At 35.9% G+C, this 22,328-nt stretch overlaps 2 protein-coding genes and 2 long non-coding RNA genes across 5 annotated transcripts; 2 read left to right on the forward strand and 2 right to left on the reverse strand.

Moving 5' to 3' along the window:
* Positions 1 to 6,270: 6,270 nt before the first annotated feature.
* On the reverse strand, positions 6,271 to 8,446 carry RpS27A (ribosomal protein S27A). The gene is made up of 3 exons (XM_068284100.1): positions 8,310 to 8,446; positions 6,684 to 7,027; positions 6,271 to 6,482 (listed from the first exon to the last, which is right to left on the reverse strand). Exons 2-3 carry the CDS (start codon positions 7,002 to 7,004, stop codon positions 6,333 to 6,335), a joined length of 471 nt encoding a protein of 156 aa, XP_068140201.1. The 5' UTR covers positions 7,005 to 7,027; positions 8,310 to 8,446; the 3' UTR covers positions 6,271 to 6,332.
* Positions 7,097 to 8,426, reverse strand: Ip259 (NSA2 ribosome biogenesis factor-like IP259). 2 transcript variants are annotated; one of them, XM_068283963.1, is made up of 2 exons: positions 8,310 to 8,426; positions 7,097 to 7,978 (listed from the first exon to the last, which is right to left on the reverse strand). In XM_068283963.1, exon 2 carries the CDS (start codon positions 7,948 to 7,950, stop codon positions 7,171 to 7,173), a length of 780 nt encoding a protein of 259 aa, XP_068140064.1. In that variant the 5' UTR covers positions 7,951 to 7,978; positions 8,310 to 8,426; the 3' UTR covers positions 7,097 to 7,170. The 2 variants fall into 2 exon arrangements, with proteins under 2 accessions (XP_068140064.1, XP_068140110.1); XM_068284009.1 differs by lacking the exon at positions 8,310 to 8,426 and adding an exon at positions 8,118 to 8,258.
* Positions 8,447 to 9,292: 846 nt separating the features above from the next.
* On the forward strand, positions 9,293 to 10,177 carry LOC137574424 (uncharacterized). The gene is made up of 2 exons (XR_011032009.1): positions 9,293 to 9,347; positions 9,903 to 10,177. It is a non-coding gene; the product is annotated as an uncharacterized lncRNA (long non-coding RNA).
* A 1,424-nt stretch (positions 10,178 to 11,601) lies between these two features.
* On the forward strand, positions 11,602 to 12,493 carry LOC137573828 (uncharacterized). Its single transcript, XR_011031930.1, has 2 exons — positions 11,602 to 12,087; positions 12,166 to 12,493. It is a non-coding gene; the product is annotated as an uncharacterized lncRNA (long non-coding RNA).
* Positions 12,494 to 22,328: the final 9,835 nt, after the last annotated feature.

Raw genomic sequence — 22,328 nt, forward strand, 5'->3', positions numbered from 1 at the left:
GACCGAATCCGAGATATACAACCCCTGCAGTATATACAAGCCTACGTGCTCTGTAGCTCTTACGGTCTAGGAGGAGTTTGCGTTGATCCAGACGGACGAACGGACGGACGGACATGGCTATTTGAACTCGTCTCGTCGTGCTGATCAAGAATATATATACTTTGTACGGTCGGAGATGCTTCGTTCTATGCGTTGCACACTTCTGACCAAAATTAATATACCCTTTTTGCAAGAAGGCCAATATAGTAAATTCCTTAACTTTATCCCCTGCAGAAATCTCGATAATTCAGTCAGTTGTGGAAGAAAGTCTAGCATTTTTAAATATCGAAGAGCTAATAGAATTTACCGAAGTATACCTAGAGTAATAATGTAAAATTGTAAAAAAATTATTGCAGTACCTGTGAAATACGAAAAACCTATTGAAAAAATAGACTATGGACATATACTAAAATGTAACAAATAATACTTTGGGTTAACCAATAAGAATAAATGTAAAAATCAAAATAAAAATATCAAAGAAGTTAAATTCGGCTATGCCGAAGTTTATATACCCTTGCAGTCCTTGACAATAATAATTTTACATGTTCAAAATTTGTTTTCTGCAACTCAATTCATCAATATACAAAGAAAACAATTTTACTCTTTATACTACAATTTGTTCTTCTCTTATTCCCTCATTCCCTGAGCAAAGCAACGCACGCATACACATACAGTTCTTGTAGCGTTGCGTCTGTGCGTGTATGCATGTGCTCTGTTGATTTGATGATGACGTAGTAGGCAGCAAGCAGCGCTGCCGGCAGCGATTGAACCGATTTATATTGACTGTAACTTGTGTTCTATTTATCCGATTGAAATTTTGGGATCTCATTTTTTGATACCCAATATTATCACATTAGCAAATTTCATGGGGATACTCAAATTTTTATGAAATTTTTTTGAAAATGTTTGTTCTAGAGTTTTAAGATATAGTGCTTCGATCCTGACAATTTTCATACTTGATCTGCTTCAGACAATAAAAAGCACACAAAAATTTCAGCCCGATGGCTCTTAAGATGGCTGAGTAAAACGCATACGCACGGACGAACAGACGGACAGACCGACATGGCTATATCGACTTAACTTCCCATGCTATTCAAGAATATATATACTTTATGGGGTCGGAAACGTGTCCTTCTGTGCGTTACAAACATCTGACCCATTTTATAATACCCTCTGCAAGGGTATAAAAAGTCATATATTCGTGGCCTCCACTGTAAAACTAAAAGGTAAATATTTAATCCATGCAGTGTATGTTGTCCTGCGTTGATACTTATTGATGCTTGTTTGTTATATTCCACCAAAGAAAAAAAAAAAAACGCCAATTTTTTGTGTATTTTTAAAATTGCCAATTTTTTTTAAATTGTTCGTACTTGTTGTAATTGTCAATACATGCATCGCGGCTATATAAAAGGTTGAAAAGGACATATGCCCCCCTACAATTCACATAATCACATAACTACTTCGATAACAAATTTATTGTAATTGTCAAAAGAGAGTATTAAATTCGAAAAATAAATTTATTTTTAGGCCTAACTTAAACTTCTTAATATATTTAAAGTATTTAAGTTGGTTTGAAAACAGCATTTAGTTATGATATTTAAATGTTCTTACTTGTACATTAAAGTTCATTTTTTCATATTTGTTTGAAAATTAAGTATGCAAGGTGTGAACATTACTTTTATTAAAATAGTCAAACTATTTGAGTTGTTGTGGAGATTATTTTATTATCACATGAATTTCATATATAGGCAAGAGATTTTTTTTACATTTAGATATTTTAAATACTATTGTATTGATTTATTATATAATGGTATTATTTATAACTGATAAAAAAGTATTGAAATTTTTAATGCATAGATAACTTATATATAAATAAATATATTTGATGCTATGTTTGACATTCAAATTTTAAATACTGAAGCAAAATTGTAATAAACTTTAATATTCTGTCTATTTGTGAGAAGCTTTAAGTATTAATGTCCTTGCTTAAGCTGATAAACATACATCTGGGATGAGAATAACTAGTGAATACTCTTTTATACACTAAATATTATTTTGGTATTAGTTTTTAAAAATAATATGTAAGTTTCTAAAAATTCAAATTAATAGTATTTTATGCAGTATGTTTAGCTGCAATTCATATAAATATACCTATACCATTTGTAATTGTATTAGACCTCATAAAGAAAAAATGTGCGTTTAAGTATTTCTTTTACAGTGATTGGGATTTTCTGATTTGGCATTTTACGTCATCTTAGCGCTGTTTTCATTGGACACAAGATTAAGTGGTAGCGACAATTCCTCACTTTCACAAGCGTTGTTTAACTCCGGCAGTAATTCTGTTTTCTTGCGTCTTAAAAAGGCTTCCTTTAGTGCAGGTGTCGCCTTGGACTCAGATATTTTATTCTAGTAATTCTACAAAAACAAAAAAGCAAACATCATTATTCATTTACTTTTATTTTAGAAACACTTAAACATTTTATCAGAAAGATTTGTGAGATGTTATAACTATAAGTAATAAGAGTTGCTTAGAAGCCATTATGGGTTACAAAAGAAAACTCAATGAACACAAAAAAATATTTATTCAATATAAAATATTATTTAATTCCAAGTTAGTCATATATTTTAAACACCTTAGAGACAGTTACTAGGAAGGCATTACAGCCAAACTCCCCTCACAAAATGTCAGCGCTGAAAACACTATAATAAAAAAGGAAAAAACCACTACAAATTCGTCACAACTGGTCAATCATTCCTAAATTGTTTAAATTAAATTAATATTGTATATCAAAACCAGAGGGCCGGGGCTAACTTCGACCGAGTCAAAGTTTGTATACCCTTGCAACTTTTTTGATAACTCTTTCCTTACCTATTAGCCATCAATGTGGAAGAACGTTTTATCAAAAAAGGCTTGTTTGCGAAAGAATGGCATACAATCATAGGAAATGACGAAGATATTGATCAAAGTCACTGTTTTCCACCGATCGTTCCTATGGAAGCTATATGATATAGTCACCCGATCTTTATCAAATTCGGCACAGTCATTAACAGATATATTAAATAAAGAAATGTTTAATTTGAAAGCAATCGCGTTAAAAGTAACGAAGTTATTTACAAAAGTCACTGTTTTCGACCGATCGTTCCTATGGGAGTTATATGATAGATCAAATTTGGCACAGTAGTTTATAGGTGTTATATATATAATATTAAGTTTCACCGTAAAAGCACAGAAAGTAACGAAGTTATTGAGAAAAGTCACTGTTCGTGACTTTAGGTTTTGTATGGGAGCTATATGATATGGTGGGCTGATCCGGCTGAATCCGAGATATACAACCCCTGCTTGTATATACAAGCCTACGTGCAAAATTTCAGCTCTGTAGCTCTTACGGTCTAGGAGGAGTTTGCGTTGATCCAGACGGACGGACGGACATGGCTATTTGAACTCGTCTCGTCGTGCTGATCAAAAATAAATATACTTTGTATGGTCGGAGATGCTTCGTTCTATGCGTTGCACACTTCTGATCAAAATTAATATACTCTTTTTGCAAGGGTATAAAAATTGTATTATAAAGAGTAAAATTGTTTTTTTTTGTATATTGATGCAACTTAATTGCAAAAAACAAATTTTCAACATGTCGAAATATTATTGCCAAGGACTGCAAGGGTATATAAGTTAGTTGGCTTCTTTGATATTTATTAAGAGTCCGGCGAGAAATTGTACATAAGATCTGATAAGACCTCCGCTGTATTTCAGCGGAGAAAATGCCCCCTCGATAATCAATTGCGTTGCAGGGACTGAGTGCACAACTTTTGCCACTTGATACAAATTTGGGTATTGCAATTTTTTATCCTCCCAGTAATGCATTATATCTGCATTTATATCAATAGGCTTCAGATTATAGCTTTCAATCTCTAGGTAAGCTGCCTTGGGTTTTCGACTGCTGTCATAATCTTCCGCTTTAACGCCTAAAACTACCTCGATCGAATTAAGAAATTCATTTAGAACAGAGCAGGTACTTGTTTCCTGAAGAGCCTCCAAACTCGTTGCCTGAGATGTCGATGCATTCGATGCTTACTTCTACGATGGTTGCGAGGATAGTGTTGGTACATAGTCATTCTAAATATAGGATACATTTACTTATGAACATAATCAAAAGTAGGTGTTAGTATATTTTCTTACTTTTTAATACATATATCCTCATAACTAGATTTTTGAGATGTGTCCTGGCAAGTATGATTGTTGGAGGAGCGATACTCTTCCATTAAAAACTTTTCTCTTTTTGCAAGCTTGAGCTCCAAAAATATTTTGCGCTTTTTTGACAAATTTCAAAGAGTCCACATGTTGATAAAAGTCTTTTCCGACAAGCTGAATGGTGTGTGCTGCGCATTTCATGGAGGTAATTGAATATACTTTCAAATCTTTTAAAAGTGTTATCTCATCTAAAGTCTTGTCCGGACTATTTGACTCTACATTAGCAGCATATTCAATCGAGCAATCACTAAGAAGTTCCACTGCTTTTATCATATTATTTGTCGAAAGAGTGAAAGAATTTCGCCACATATGTATATTTTGGGATGCATTCGATTTTTAAGGAACTTATGATTTTGTTTTGGTTAATATTTACTTAAGCTACTCGGGCCCAAAACGCTCTTATATGCGTAAATTTGGTAAATTGAACATTTACGGTATGCAGTTTATCTTAGATTACCTAGATCCACAACTTTTTTAAAGAATTCATCGAGGTGAACTGGCTCACTCATTCTTTTTTCCGAAGTGAGCCAACTCACTGGCTGATAGCTCATCACCCGATAGTAAAATACATTACATTTTAAGCCTTTAAAAATATTACATATTTTACATTTTTTTTTTCCTTGAACTAGCAGAACAAACTTTTAACTAAAAATATCAAAGAAGTTAAATTCGGCTATGCCGAAGTTTATATACCCTTGCAGTCCTTGACAATAATAATTTCACATGTTCAAAATTTGTTTTCTGCAACTCAATTCATTAATATACAAACAAAACAATTTTACTCTTCATACTATGTACAATTTGTTCTTCTTCTTCCCTCATTCCCTAAGCAAAGCAACGCACGCATACACATACAGTTTATGTAGCGTTGCGTCTGTGTGAGTATGCATGTGCTCTGTTGATTTGATGATGACGTAGTAGGCAGCAAGCAGAGCTGCCGGCAGCGATTGAGCCGATTTATATAGACTGTAACTTGTGTTCTATTTATCCGATCAGGGTCAAATTTTGGGATCTGAGATTTTATATCAAATTCTATTATATTGGTAAATTTCATGGGGATACTCCAATTTTTGCAAAAATTTTTGTTCCAGAGCTATATGATATAGTAGTCCGATCCCAAAGATTTTCATACTTTATCTCACCCGGGTAAAAAAAAGCTCCCAAAAAAAATTTCATCCCGATAGCTCTTAAGATGGCTGAGTAAAACGCGTACGCACCGACGGACAGACGGACAGACGGACATGGCTATATCGACTTAGCTTCTCATGCTGATCAAGAATATATATACTTTATGGGGTCGGAAACGTCTCCTTCTGTGCGTTACAAACATCTGACCAATTTTATAATACCCTCTGCAAGGGTATAAATATATTTTTAGCTCCCTTCATTGGGAATTTAACAAAATTATAAGATAAAATATAACAGAAAATTAAAAACAAAATAAACATTCTTTGAGATCCATTCATTGAACGCAAAATGAGCCATAAGAGTGAGTGAGCAAAACAGAGCTAGTTAGCAAAACTGAACTACTGAGTCAAAATGAGCTAGTGAGCCATATTGAAGGGCCCAGCTCAGTGGCTCAGTTCAGCGAGCCATTCATTTTGCCTCACTCACTAATGAGCTACCCAAGCCTATATGTATCTAACTATAAGATTAAAGATTTTGAAAATTACGGGCTAAACTATTGTCAAAAATTTGGGGGGGCGCACCTGTAAACAATACGTGGAATATGACAATTATTACGTGTCATCATATTAATACAATAACCAACAAACTAAAATTTTTTTTTATTAAATTTCTTGGGAGCCGAGAAAATCAAATTTAAAGTCAAAAAAAAAAAAAGGGGCTAACACGCTGACACCACTGTATGTACTTTTGAGATAAAAATACGGAAATGTTTTTTAGGTGGCTCACTTGGGAGATTTCCACACATTTAAAAGAATGCCAGTTAATTCTGATGAAATTGTTTAGCGATACACTGGGTTTAAAATGAATTTATTTTTCATTTAATTTCATGTTTAACATATTTCAGATTTTACTATTACTTTTCCTCTGGTTTGCTAAACACAAAAGTCAAATTGCATTTTCCGCAATAATGACGGTCCTCATGGGCAGCCATGAATACACCAGCTCCGCAGTTCTCGCCAGGACACTCACGACGAAGACGGTGAATTTTACCATTCTCGTCCACCTATAAAATAAGTAAAATACAAACTTAGAAAGTATAATAATAATCAAAATGAGCTGGAGGGATGACACAATCAAATATGGATGGTCACGTGAATCATCAAATTTTTTATGATGAAAAAGCTCAAGACCAAGACTCAAGAATTCCAAGAACAGATCAATTTGAAATCTTTAATTTAGATGTGACAATTCGATTGGTAAATACCTTGTAGTATTTCAAGACGGCTAGCTTCACCTTCTTCCTCTTATGCTTAATCTTTTTTGGAGTGGAATAGTTCTTCTTCTTACGCTTCTTAGCGCCTCCACGCAAACGAAGCACCAAGTGCAAGGTGGACTCTTTCTGAATATTATAGTCAGATAGAGTACGGCCATCTTCCAATTGTTTTCCAGCAAAGATCAGGCGCTGTTGATCTGGTGGAATTCCTTCTTTGTCCTGAATCTTGGCTTTGACATTTTCGATTGTATCTGACGGTTCGACCTCAAGTGTGATGGTCTTGCCCGTAAGGGTCTTTACGAAAATCTGCATTATAGGCTTCCGTCACCAAAAAACTGAAAAAAGCATGGATTATTAATCAAATGGAAACACCTCAATGATAGAAGGAATAATTAAGTTACACATTTATAGATGTAAGTATATTCTTTTTATTTGCTTGTATTTAGTAAATTTATCAATGAAATACGCTGCATGTGGTTTATACGAGAAGAACTGCGTTGATAACACCATCGTTTTCCGGATTATTCGTGACCTGAGCATATTTACCCCACACAACTTTGCCACTCTGAGTAACCAAACCCAACTCTGAAATATTAACCTCAATCACTGTGCCCTTTGTTATAACACCCAAAGACGTAAACATTTGCGAACTGGGATTCTTCTTAACGCCAATAATGGGTAAGTGAAAAGTTGCCTTCAACTCCGGATGGGTCACATGGGCTTTTTTCATACGCAAGGCCATTGGTCGTATGAAACGTTCGTATTTCGGCGGCTTACGGGTGAAATTCACTCCTACGAAAGTAACCTTAGTTACCATACGTTTCCAAGCCTTTCGTTTGGTTTTACCAGTTGTTAGCACTTTAAATACCTCAGCATCAGATTGTGCACGAACTTTGGGTATTGGTACATCCCATTTCCCAGCCTTCTCCTTGCGTTTTTGCTTTATCATATTTGACAGAACCTTAGCATTTGACTGGATGCCTCTGTCCAACAAATAATGAGGTAGAGCTCCACATTCATTTTTTTCCTGTTGTTTTTGCACCTTTTTTTCTTCATGTGCTTGTATTTTCTTTTTAATTTGTATTTTATCGTTGCGTCGTTCTTTATTAAATAACTTTGCCTTAATGCCACGTAATTTGTGTGCTCTTCGTGCCCGTTCCTTTGGCAATCGTGCCTCTCTTTTTCGTTTGCGTTCTTCATAATCAAGACGACGGCCGTACAGTTTGCGATGGCGCTCCATGTATTCATTTTGAGGCATTTTATCAGTTAATGTACACAATAAAAATCTGGAAAATTAAACTGGTATCATTTCTCCACGACATGAGTGCTATAAATGATACAAATATCTCTCTATTTCATTAAAAGCTTAGAGGAATGTCACATCTATCACAACTCAGCATAAACAATAAATGGAAAAACACTTACTTATAGAATGAATTAACGAATTAATTAATAAAACTTGGAGATCCTTCTCCCTTAATATACTATTTTTAACGTTTATTATAATAAAACCTGCAGAATATTTCAAAACTATTCATGTATCTCCGCAAAAATTTCAGTCATGAATTACAGAACAAAATTATAACAAAATTTAGTAGTCTTGTTATTTGTACCTACCTTCGACGACGAGCAAAATCTTGAAAAGAAAGACAGATACATGCGGTGCAACCGGATATGAAATTATTTTTTAAGTAGAGCTGAAAATCGATATTTCAAAAACAAAAAACCAAAAAATAGAAACAGACGAATCAGGAACACTAGTAACAGAGAAAAAAATATCTCAGGCCCAACTCCCACTAAATCCATCTTGGGGGAACGTTTGGGAATAATGGTAGGAGTGAAACACCAATTCCCAATGGCAGCCATCCACCATTTCTTGACAGCTTACTTGTTGCAAAGTGCAGCAAGAAAAATAAATAACTTTTTATTTCTGCAATTGTTTTAATCTAAACAATATCAATATTTTACATATACAATTTGTAATGTGTACTTTGCATATTTAATGACTTTAAATAGCCATGATACATTTATTTTTCACACATAAATCCATGTATATAATGACATAAATGCCTAATATCAACCTTCACATACTATTTTGTATTTTTTAAAATATGTAAGCCCCTTTGCAGTAGTGCATTATTGGCATAAGAAGTAAAATTATATACATAAGTAAATATTCAGATCGTTTTTTGTTTTCGAATGTAAAACAAATGCATTTAATTTTGTTTGAAAGTTCGAAAGTGTTATACGAAATCGATCTTTGACAAATTAAAACTTTGCAACATTCGGCCACATTGGGCAGAAATATTTGGCCTTACATATATCTATTTAAATTGTGTTATTCTGTTTGTTTTATTGTCATTGAATTTCGCTGTGAATGGCACATGTTCTCAGGTGAATAAAATACTCGCAAAATATCGGTAAAAAGGCCAATCGAAGCGCCTGAGATAGGAACATTTCTTTTGGATGGTGATATGGCGCGGCTAATCTGTATGTACCATCCCTCAAAGAGATGATTCCCACGCCTGTGGGAATCGTACGTAACTAATGGGAACAATGAAAATGAAACAGACAATTCCAATGACACCAAAACCAGGCAGACTCTTTTCAACATGCAGAGCGCAAACAACGAACTTAAAGCCCATTATGCAATAGGTAAACACAAGATTTGTCAGCTGTGATCATCCTAAAATTGATATACATTATAGATGTTACACAAAATTGAAACACCAACAAAACTTAATCGAGAAACAAACACCGTATATCTGTAGAGCATGGGTAGGCACAAAGAGAGCCAGTGTGTGTGCTTTACACTGCGAGAAATGAAAACTGGATAAAATATGGCCTAATCGCTCAAACCAGCACAATCGATGATCTGCTGCAACAAAATAATTGACAAAGCAACCCCCCAATTAATTTTTTTCATGTGTATTTATCCAACAACGCGACATATGTAGATGCGCTCGCGTTAAAATGCTGCAACAGACTAATTCTGGTTTCACTCTCTCAAGTGCACTTCGTGTTGACTTCGGCATGCACATAGATGGTAAAACGATCATATGCCGAAGAAAAGTGCCCGCACGGGCTATGGGTGCCTACCCCTGCTCTAGAGACATTCATTTGACTTTCGACGAAACAGACGACGTGCTAAAAACAAAATGCATGTAAGTAATTGTGACTTATTTTTGTTTGTTTATTTATTCTGCACAGATTCCACAACTTTTGAAGCGCCTCCTTACGTGCGAAAATCAGTCATCCACAGAGACCTTTACATTCCGTCAATTAAGTGCGAAATCCAGTGGTATGGCATTCGGTACCTAACCATGATAATGCACAGCGTCATACAGATTAGACGTAGAAAGTCACCCGCTCGACCTGCCGTTTAGACCACCCCAATTCGATGATTACTTTTAATATTATTAGCTTATTGGTTATTTCGGATAGATTGCATATGAAAATAAACACATAGGAAACACAACAAAAAATTATTTGTTTAATTAACCTATTGGTGGAAGTGCTGCTCTATTGAGCAGGTGACTAAAAATTGAATTAAGCTGAAAACACTTAACAATAACTATAAAATCACAAATCGAATATAAAATAACAAAGCATTAACCTAATTTTGTTCCAACTCCCAATTAAGTTGTCAGGGAAGAACATACGAAGTGCTGAATATTACCAGCTGCTTTGTTGTAGATTCCTATACAATAGAGAGTAAAATGAATGACGAATATTAGTGTCAAGGTTATTACCACCTCTGAACAATAGGGCATGGAATTTCACTGCCCAGAAAGTAAGGTTAAAATATGGGAGATATCAGGAGGGCTATGCACAGTGGTCGGGCTTGTGCGGAGCGAGCGGCCAAAAATACTTCTAGTGGTGTTAAAAATCTGAAACTTTTTCTAAAATTTAATAAAAATATAATAAATAAAAAACTCCAAACAAATCATTGATATTAAGCCCCCTACTAAAGTTATACATACATATACAGGGAGCAGAATCCCTATCTAAAAATAAAAAAAATATGATTTTTTTTTTTGTAATTTTTTCACATATGGTTCGCTATTATTTAATATTTAGTTTTATTATTCTAAAAGATGAAAAACATTTTTATTAAAAAACAGACTTATTTTTAGGGGGTAACTTTCGTTATCCCGTTATGAATGGATCAGAAGAAAGAAGTAATCGATTGAGTAGATCTTCATTTGTTGCCACTAGATAAATTTTTTATTTTTAGATAGGGACTCTGCTCCCTATATATGTATAACTTTAGTAGGGGGCTGAATATCAATGATTTGTTTGGAGTTTTTTATTTATTATATTTTTATTAAATTTTAGAAATAGTTTCAGATTTTTAACACCACTAGAAGTATTTTTGGCCGCTCGCTCCATACAAGCCCGACCACTGTGCTGTGTAACAACCAACAAAGAATATAATCATGTGAGTCAATCGCACTAGTGGCAACTAAACAATTACTTTTAGAGCAGACAACCATTTTATAAGAAATTTAATTTAATTTAAGAAAGGAATAAATCAAAGGTATAAAGGGATAATGTGCCTTCATAACTAACGAGTAAAAATTACGAGAATACAGACTTACAGACTTTTACCTCTTTCTTTCTCAATTACAACAAAGTAATATGCTAATAGCCCTTCTCCCCCTCTCCCGCTTTTAGCTTTTTCTTTTAATTGATGTTTAGTTTTAGCTAAATTATCTAAATCTGGATACAGATATTCAAATAGCTTAATAGAGTGCAGCTAATCTGGTTTCTATAGCCCCAAGACTTTTTGACTTCCAACTCTTAAACATATGAATTTTCTTTAAATTACAAAAAACATAGTTACCTGGAAGATATCACCTACCTCTGTATAGTCGACACTGCTTACAAACTTTTGTACGAAAACACAAACTTATTACTACTTGCCAGGGTCACAGCAACAACTAAAATATATAACAAAAATAAATATTTATTATCTGGAAAAAAAAAACAACCAGCAGCAATGTGGCAAAGCTTCGTGGTAGATGACCAAATGTGGTACTTTGCCCAAAGAGAACTACGGCATCCTGATTACAAGTTCACGCTATTTGATCTCCAGAGCAGCATTTGCTACATAGATATTCTACACAAAACCAATGCAATGGAAAGAGCCGAGGCCCTCAATCGTCATATTACCATTGTACAACCTTTGGATGCAAATCACATGAATGAGACCCTTTTGAGGGCCACCCATGATGCAGCCACGGATTATCGCCTAGCTGACCAAAAGATCAAACCGATGGCAGAAGAAAATGATTCAAATAGAGTGAAAATTCTCATTCAGATGGTCTATAAGCAAAAGGATGGGAAATACTTTCGATATTTTTGGCAGCTAAGACGAGCAACTCAGGAAGAGGTCAGTTGCCTGGCTGGCAAAGAGAGATGTAGAGAGAGTTGCATTTTCAGCTACTAACCAATTTCATTTCCCTTTCAGTTCTGTGAAGCTCTCTTAAAGCCCGCTCTGCAGTCAATTAGCGAAATTAATACCCAAATCAGTGAGTTGCGTGGCGCTCTCATCGAACGTGAAAAAAACCATGGCAACGTTCCTTTGACTTCAGAAGCTTTGACACCAAATCTGAAGAGTCAACTTCCAGGACCACTTCCCTAATGCGTTTAGGTACCACTATCGCGCAACACTAAAAACACGTATCACTGTGTCGCGGGTGGGCAAAAGACGAGAGAGAGCGATAGAGCGCGTCAAATTGAACACATACAATAACAATTTGTACTCGAGTGCGCGAGAGTTAGTTACAACGACAAAATGTAAGACAAAAAAGCAAAAGATATACGCAAAAAACAACAACGCTAATGCAAGTTTCGTTGTAAGTTTATGTTAGTTTATTTTGAAATTGGTAAAGATTTTATTTTGCTTATGGCCAAAAACGAGTGTAAGCAATCCCGAACTGAAAATAAATTTCGGATGAAATTTCGGATGCGTTTATAAGTTATAGAAAAGTTTTTATTTACGAGAAAAAGATAAAATTTGGAAAAAAATTTTTCGCGCCGTTGGTAGTTATGATTAATACGAAAGCTTTCTGCTCTATGACGTGACGGTCGTGTTTTTGCATAGCTCCTGAGTTTTTATTAATATTTATTGTTTTCTCTCAAATTTTAATTGTGCTTAGTTTGTTTACGCTTTCGCTGGTGTTGTTCGCTTGACTCCCTTGTGTTTTATTTCCATAATTCGCCAAATTAATCAGTTTAAACAGTTTTTTCTTTTTCGTGATTAGTGTTTGGTGCATTTACTTTTTTTATTTTTTTCTCTTGTCATTGCTTCTGCAGTTGCTCCCCTCATCGCCCCCACCATACCATCAGTGCTAGTGGCTTTGTTCTCTCTGCTTTGTGCTCCCGCGTAATCACTTTTGTAAGGCCGCCTCTTAAAGCTCGGTTTATAACTGTTCTTGCACTCTCTGTTGTGCTGTGCACTCTAGCTGTCTTTTTGTTTTATTTGTAATTATTGATTTTTTATCGATAATTATCTTTGTGCTGTGTATTTAAATTTTTCTATATATACTTAAATATATATACATATTTTTGCCTTGTGTTTCTTTTGCCTTTTCAATGGCTTGTTGTCTACCTACTTGCAAGCATTCTGATCGTTTTGATGATTAGTATAGAGCAATATCTTGATGGCTCTGCGATAATCTTATTCACTTAAAACGTGCTGGCCTCAATGGCCGCGACTACGACAAATTTTCTGGTTTGTTTGTGTCTAAGCCTGAGCTTGGCTTAATGCGCTGGACTTGCCCATCTTGTGCCAGCCAGCAGCTTGATTTTAGCCCTATGTATAGGGATCTTCGTTTAAAGTTTCTTTCTTTATACAAACTGGCCAAACAGCTGTCTAACGAGTGTGACTCTAGCGTACATTTATTGTCGCAATTCAAGTTTCTTCCACCTTGTGAGAAATTGCCCAAAAATAAACCCTTGAGTTGCCTCGTAAGCAGTCGCCAGCTCTCTCTATTACTTCGTCTCCAATTTTACTTTCGCCTACACCATCTTCTTGTCCCTCTTTATGCTCTTCTTTTCAGATTGAAGTACCCATTACAAGCCCTGGTGTACCTCAATCTATCCCTCACGGGAACTCTGATCAATCACAGGATCATGCTGGCTCTCAATGACTTGCGGATCCCAATGCTCCTCCGCTAACTAACTATAGTGCCTCATCGCAAACAATTATTTATCTCTAGGCTTGCTCCAGATACTTCTGAGTCGTCTGTGGCAGCTTACATTGGTAATATATGCCCTGCTAAGATTTTAATTCAAAAGTTTAAGTTTTCTAGGCCTCGCGAAATCTTCTCTTTTAAAATTACAGTACCAAATGAGTACTTCTCAGCTATGGTTGAACCTAATTTTTGGCCAGTGGGCCTTGTTGTACACGAGTTTGCGCCCAATAAGCGCTCCCGTCCTTTGCCCGTCCACCTTCCTAATATATCTTCTGCTTTAAAAAACTAATGCATTTATTATCAAAATGTAAGAGGACTTCTTACCAAGCTCTCGAACCTGTTCTGTGATAGCCAAACCTTTTCGGCTGACATATTAGCTTTCTCTGAAACTTGGCTTAACTCCCCTGTTTTGGATAATGAAATTCTTTCGAATAACTTTATTTCTTATAGGCTTTATCGTGTTGGTCGTCGTGGCGGTGGAGTACTCATTGCTGCTCTAGAGTAGGGCGAACTATCGAAGTGTATAAAACCTTTGTTACATAGGGATCATAAAATTCTTTGGCCCAACGTTAAATGAAGCCAAGAATTTTTTGATCCCTATGTAACAAAGGTTTTATACACTTCGATAGTTCGCCCTACTCTAGAATATTGCTCGCCAGTGTGGAACCCGCAATTTAATTAATTAACTTATTAATCCATAAACTAGTCAACGGCGAAGTCATTTCTACAAATTTACTAGATACGCTAGTAGATCAGAAACTTCCCTCTTCACGAACCTTTTCGTGTTCTTTGCCAATCTTTTAACAACCTTTCTAAGCTTATCTCTCCTCATCTTTCTGTCGCTATTTTTATAATCAGCTTTCTTTCTTTTTTAATCATCTACAGCGAAACCAATGAAAATATTCTGGACTTGGATTGGCTGCAACTCATCCCTGACCACATTGGCTGTGAATCGGGGCATAGCTGGCACCTTGTGCAAATAAAACACCTCCACTGGGTCGGGGATGTTTAGTTGTGTATAAAGCTAAGCTACCTTCTTCATTTGATTACGATCTGTCTTTAGCTTAAGCTTTTTCGTCGACTGCTGTGTTAGTTGACGTAAATAAATAAATAAATAAATAAAACACTGAGTACATCGAGGTGTACGCTGTGGATTAAAACTAATCAATAAAAAGTCCCATTTGTTAATTAAAGCATTTAATTGACGGTTCTATCGTTTTTTTGAATGGCCGCTTAATTGCGGATTCACTTGACTATTGCACTCACGTTTAATCTGAAAGCTATGAACCGAATAGGCCTGTATGTAAGATTTTATTTTGATATTTTGATATTAGTATTATAAGTCTTGGTCGGGCGAATAATGATTACTATAGGCAATTTAAATATCGTGTTCTATGTACTGCTGATTTATCGGCTTCTCTTTTTACTGCTGAACACAGACTACTGACTTCGACTGGTGACTTCACACGAAACCTGTTCTTGATCTGTTTCTCTTAAGATTAAGTTGATGCGATAAAGTTGATGCCGTTGATAATATGTGTTGCAACCCGGCTATAATGTCATGAATTTCCCCTGATATATTGTTTGAAGTAATTATATTTGTTTTTCGCAGTTGACTTCGTGTTGTTGTTGCTGTTGGGTCACAAAATTGTGCAAATTTCCCAAATACTGACCTACATTTACGTTTGACTCACTTTTGCTTACGTAATTCTGTGACGTTGAAACGTAATTGTCTTGCTGTGAAGTGACAACGTTATTGTACTGCTGAATCGTAGCGATCTTACTGTTTTGATGAATCGGCGCGTGTTGGTGAGGCGTAACTATATAGCCGTGTTAAGATGTAACAACGTAACTGGGTTGTTGAGACAATGCAAAGTAAGCGTGCTGCTGAGATGTTGCTACATAATAGAGATGTTGCTACATAATAGAGATGTTGCAAACCAGTGTCAGCAAGTTACTGAAACATACTTCTGAGAAGTACTGTAATCTTTATTTATAATTTTTTTTTTCTTTTTGGCCATTTGATTTAAAACACTAATTTTCGGCACTGGCGTATTCGTCGGCACTACAGATCGTGGTTTATTTTCTCTGTAATTGTTCTGGACTTCCCGACATTTACAATCCAGCGTGTCTTCATTTTTGCAGTAAAGCTTTCTTTTACACTTGAATATTCGCTGGTTTTTCGTTTCTCTTATTCGTCATGTCAATTTCTTATGCCAAGCTATTCTACCGCTGGAAAATTGCGCGTCTCTTTTTGCACACACTTCTAGTTATAAAATATCAAAGAAGCTAACATCGGCTGTGCCGAAGTTTATATAGCCTTGCAGTCCTTGACAATAATAATTTTACATGTTCAAAATTTGTTTTCTGCAGCTCAATTCATCAATATACAAACAAAACAATTTTACTCTTTTTACTACAATTTGTTCTTCTTTTTCCCGCATTCCCTAAGCAAAGCAACGCACGCATACACATAAAGTTTATGTATCGTTGCGTCTGTGTGTGTATGCATGTATGCAGCGCTGCCGGCAGAGCCGGGAGCAGAGCAGAGATTAGTATATTGACTGTAACTTGTGTTATATTTATCCGATCAAATTTTGGGGATCTGGGGTTATATCTAATATTATCACATATGTGAATTTCTAAAATCACAGAAAAAATTTCAGCCCGTCTGACATGGCTATATCGACTCAGCTTCTCATGATCTCTCTTCTCTGATCTCTGATCTCTTCTCTGATCAAGAATATATATACTTTATGGGGTCGGAAACGTCTCCTTCTGTGCGTTACAAACATCTGACCAATTTTATAATACCCTCTGTAAGGTTATAAATATCAAAGAAGCTAACATCGGCTATGCCGAAGTTTATATACCCTTGCAGTCCTTGACAATAATAATTTTACATGTTCAAAATTTGATTTCTGCAACTCAATTCGTCAATATACAAACAAAACAATTTTACTCTTTATACTACAATTTTTTCTTCTTCTTCCCTCGTTCCCTAAGCAAAGCAACGCATGCATACACATACAGTTCATGTAGCGTTGCGTGTGTGTGTGTATGCATGTACTCTGTTGACTTGATGATGACGTAGTAGGCAGCAAGCAGCGCTGCCGGCAGCGATTGAACCGATTTATATTGACTGTAACTTGTGTTCTATTTATCCGATCAGGGTCAAATTTTGGGATCTGAGATTTTATATCAAATTCTATTATATTGGTAAATTTCATGGGGATACTCCAATTTTTGCAAAAATTTTTGTTCCAGAGTTACATATATGATATAGTAGTCCGATTCCAAAGATTTTCATACTTTATCTCACCCGGGTAAAAAAAAAGCTCCCCAAAAAAATTTCATCCCGATAGCTCTTAAGATGGCTGAGTAAAACGCGTACGCACCGACGGACAGACGGACAGACGGACATGGCTATATCGACTTAGCTTCTCATGCTGATCAAGAATATATATACTTTATGGGGTCGGAAACGTCTCCTTCTGTGCGTTACAAACATCTGACCAATTTTATAATACCCTCTGCAAGGGTATAAAAATGACAATTTGAAGTAAGTATGGTTATTAGAATTTATAAATGGAGAACTGTAAGTAATGCTGTCAGGGTTGATTAGTCTGATGTTAAATCATCCAGTAGTGAACAACAAAACTCATACAAATAATCTCATAAGCGAATAGTACATATAAATATCAAAGAAGTTAAATTCGGCTATGCCGAAGTTTATATACCCTTGCAGTCCTTGACAATAATAATTTCACATGTTCAAAATTTGTTTTCTGCAACTCAATTCATTAATATACAAACAAAACAATTTTACTCTTCATACTATGTACAATTTGTTCTTCTTCTTCCCTCATTCCCTAAGCAAAGCAACGCACGCATACACATACAGTTTATGTAGCGTTGCGTCTGTGTGTGTATGCATGTGCTCTGTTGATTTGATGATGACGTAGTAGGCAGCAAGCAGAGCTGCCGGCAGCGATTGAACCGATTTATATAGACTGTAACTTGTGTTCTATTTATCCGATCAGGGTCAAATTTTGGGATCTGAGATTTTATATCAAATTCTATTATATTGGTAAATTTCATGGGGATACTCCAATTTTTGCAAAAATTTTTGTTCCAGAGTTATATGATATAGTAGTCCGATCCCAAAGATTTTCATACTTTATCTCACCCGGGTAAAAAAAAGCTCCCAAAAAAAATTTCATCCCGATAGCTCTTAAGATGGCTGAGTAAAACGCGTACGCACCGACGGACAGACGGACATGGCTATATCGACTTAGCTTCTCATGCTGATCAAGAATATATATACTTTATGGGGTCGGAAACGTCTCCTTCTGTGCGTTACAAACATCTGACCAATTTTATAATACCCTCTGCAAGGGTATAAAAATGTCAAATATGTTAAAAACGTTCGGGTGACATAAGGTAAAAAGAAATACTTGTACATGTATACTACAAGTCTTCTTTGACAAACATCATATTGTCGGTCACACACTGGCGAGCAATTTCTAGTGTAGTGTATAAATTCTTAGTTATGATGCCAAAAAGACTGAATGCAATTACAGATAGGTTTTTTTTTTTTTTAATTCATTTATTTACAAAAAAAATTATAAAAATCACTGATAATGAAGGATGAAGTGAATAGTGTAGAAAGAAGTAAGACAATAAAAGGAACAGTGTAGAGATAAAAAGAAAAATACAGATGGGCTTCTAGAGTTCAGCAGAAAGTCAGTAAGGAACCTTCTTATTTCTTCTGCTTTGGTTTTAGCACTGTTGATCAAGACAGTTGGCAGTGTTGAAATTGAAGACCAAGCAGTTTTCTTTACTACCGCCCTTTTATCGATGGCCCTCGATGCTGGCTATGTCAACGGCAGTTTTTAGGCGACGATTGTGGCCTTGGCTCGTCTAAGCCCGAACTTGATGGCAGACTCCAATCTTTGCGCGAGCAGTTTTTCAAAGAGTTTAAAGGCCGAGTCTAAAAAGAACCAAGTTTCTAGTTTGGGATCGCATACAGGCCTGGAATATTTTGCTCCTGTAAGCTTGCAGCACACAGACGCGTCCCACAGTTCTAAGAATATTCGCGTTTGGCACGAATCACGTAGACAAATACACAATTGAAATGAAGTAAGTCGACTCGCCGACTTGGGTATACCATATACCAGGTGAAACAAATATTTCAAATTTCGAAAACCAAATGTATGTCTATTAATTTTACATGTTTCATAGTATGTGCTATCTCGCTGACTCTACAAACACACGAGCCCTCTAGCGCCGCCACTAGTCAACGGCCAATTTTGGCCTTATGGATCGCTTAGTAAAATACGTTCATACGCATATTTTCCATGTTTCTAGTCCGATTTCAAAAAATTTGGTAGTTTGGTAGAAATAGACAAAATTAATTAGTCTGCTCAATTTGATTGCGATAGTCAAAAAACTACAGGAGGAAATCGGTTTTTTCTAAATTATGGAGGCGGAAGTGGGCGCGGCAAAATTTTTAAATAGCTAATATCTGCGCTTCTACTAAGCTAGTCTACATACAAAATTTGAATTCGGTAGCTGTCATAGTTTTTAAGAAAATCAGTTTTATATGAATTCCGGGGGCGGAAGGGGTCGTGGCCGAAATTCCAATTAACTCTATCCATTTAAATACTACACGAGTATACATACGAAATTTGGTGGCTCTAGCTCTTATAGCCTCTGAGATCTGCGTGTTCATACAGACGGACGGACGGACAGACGTACATGGCTAGATCGACTCGGCTGTTGATCCTGATATACAGTGGCGGACACGAATTTAAGACGTTTTTTTTTTTTTTTTTTTTTTTTAGTTCTGATTTTCTCGGCTCCTAAATAACTTAATGGATTAATTTTTTCTGTAATTTGTTGGTTATTGTGTTCAGATAATAGACCGTAAGAATGGTCTTCATAGTTTAATCCGTTTTTTTCACAGGATCATTTGAACAAAGAGAAGTCCGTTTTTTGGGGGGCATTTATTTAAGACGTTTTTTCCAAAATCGTAAATATTAAAGATAGACGTTTAAACTCTTTGAAGAAGTTGTAGATCCAGCAGGAGAAAATCAGAACTAAAAAAAAAATAAAAAACGTCTTAAATTCGTGTCCGCCACTGTATATACTTTATAGGGTCGGAGAAGCTTCCTTCTGCCTGTTACATCCATTTTAGCAACTTTAATATACCATTTCTCCCTATGGGTGTATGGTATAAAAACTTAACAGGAAAGGATAGATGTTTTAAGTATATTAATAGAAGACTCTAAGCAAATTACAGGGAATAGAAGGTTGTAATCAGAGCAAAGGACCCAAAAAAGTTTATTAAAGGTATAATAGGATGTCTATAAAAATAAGACCAAGCATAATTCTACGATTAATTAACAAAGGAAGGTTAATCAAAAGAAGTCTACTAGAATACGAAGGCAAAATGACATTGCGATCCCAGCTTAAGCCACGAAAAGCAAATAGCAAGAACTGCTTTTAAACGGATTCAAGTCAAGTCTGGTGCGACTCATATTGAGGTGACCAAATTCAAGATCCATACTATAAGATAGGACGGACAAGCGAAGTAAAATGAACTTTAGTTGTATAGGGGTCGTCAAATTCTTCTGACCATCTTTTAATGAAACCCAGAACACTCATGACCTTTGCTACCGTGGTGGAAGTATGGGTGTTAAAATTGAACTTATGGTCCATAAGTACGCCCAAATCATTCATATTATTTAGACGTTGTAAAGGACTATTGTTTGAAAAGTAAGTGACCAGTTGAGGAGAGTTACGATAAAAAGTCATTACCTTACATTTGTTTGTGTAAGATTTAATAGATTAAACTGTCACCAGGACTGAAAGTTTTTAAGATCAAATAAATGAATCTGTATCTTTATAAGTAAGACAAAGCTTGACATCGTCAGCATACATAATAACACGCGCATGAACAAACTGATGGAAGATCGTTAATAAATAATGTGAAAAGCAGAGGGCCAAGATGACCACCACTTAAAAAGTACCTTCTGTTTTCTATTTGTTTAATATTCTCGAACCCAAGAAAGGAAAAGAGGTGGAAACCCAATGTCGTTCAGTTTAGAAAGTAATTTATTTATTTATTTACGTCAACTAACACAGCAGTCGACGAAAAAGCTTAAGCTAAAGACAGATAGTAATTAAATGAAGAAGGTAGCTTAGCTTTATATACAACTAAACATCCCCAGCCCGGTGGAGGTGTTTTATTTGCACAAGGTGCCAGCTATGCCCCGATTCACAGCCAATGTGGCCAGGGATGAGTTGCAGCCAATCCAAGTCCAGAATATTTTCATTGGTTTCGCTGTAGATGATTAAAAAGTATAGCGCGAAGAGAAGTGACAGAAAGATGAGGAGAGATAAGGTGAGAAAGGTTGTTAAAAGATTGGCAAAGAACACGAAGAGGTTCATGAAGAGAGTAGTTAGTCAGACATCTACTAAGGTGAATAGGAAAAAAGTTTCTGGTCCGACGTGAGGGAACACAAAAATACAGCGTATCTAGTAAATTCGTAGAAATGACTTCGCCGTTGACTAGTTTATGGAGAAAGAGAATGCCAAAAACAAGCCTACGGTTATAAAGTGAAGGAAGATTAATAAGAAGAAGTCTGTCAGAATAAGAAGGTAGGCGAAGACCCGGGTCCCAATTTAGACCGCGTAGCGCAAACTTAAGGAATTGCTTCTGTACCGATTCAATACTACGCTGGTGAACATCATATTGCGGGTTCCACACTGGCGAGCAATATTCTAGAGTAGGGCGAACTAACGAAGTGTATAAAACCTTTGTTACATAGGGATCATCAAATTCTTTGGCCCAACGTTTAATGAAGCCGAGAAGGCTGCTTGCTCTGTTGACAATTGAAGAAATATGAACATTAAATGAAAGTTTAGGGTCAAACATAACGCCTAATTCTTTGAATGATGGAACACAATCTAACAGAACAGACTTAATAGAGTAATGAGCTAGGAGCGGAGACAAACGACTGAAAGTCATAAAAGAACACTTAGAGGCATTAAGGTGTAATTTATTAACGTGGCACCAATCACAGAACGCATCGAGATCTGATTGCAAGTACTGTTGGAAAGAAGGATCATTATAGAAATAACAAATCTTGACGTCATCCGCAAACATGAGCACGCGTGAATGAGCCAAGGCCAAAGGCAAATCATTTATAAACAATGTAAATAATAGTTGGCCCAGATGACTGCCTTGGGGTACACCTGACGTAACTCGAACAGTTTTAGATATCGAGGAACGAAAAGACACCTTTGGGTTCTGCCAATAAGATACGACTTTAACCAACCCAATAATTTTGGTGAAAAACCCATGATGTTAAGTTTCGCGAGAAGCAAAGAATGATCAACCGTATCAAAAGCCTTACTGAAGTCAGTA

The sequence above is a fragment of the Drosophila tropicalis genome, unplaced genomic scaffold, assembly GCF_018151085.1.
Source record: "Drosophila tropicalis isolate 14030-0801.00 unplaced genomic scaffold, ASM1815108v1 contig_1002, whole genome shotgun sequence".
In the NCBI taxonomy this organism is placed as follows: domain Eukaryota; kingdom Metazoa; phylum Arthropoda; class Insecta; order Diptera; family Drosophilidae; genus Drosophila; species Drosophila tropicalis.

Bases quoted from the DNA above. Each gene is read 5' to 3' on its own strand.
- Ip259 (XM_068283963.1), bottom strand. From the start codon at position 7,950: ATGCCTCAAAATGAATACATGGAGCGCCATCGCAAACTGTACGGCCGT.
- RpS27A (XM_068284100.1), bottom strand. From the start codon at position 7,004: ATGCAGATTTTCGTAAAGACCCTTACGGGCAAGACCATCACACTTGAG. The intron at 6,483-6,683 runs GTATTTACCAAT...CTTATTTTATAG, and splicing joins CCGTCTTGAAATACTACAAG to GTGGACGAGAATGGTAAAAT.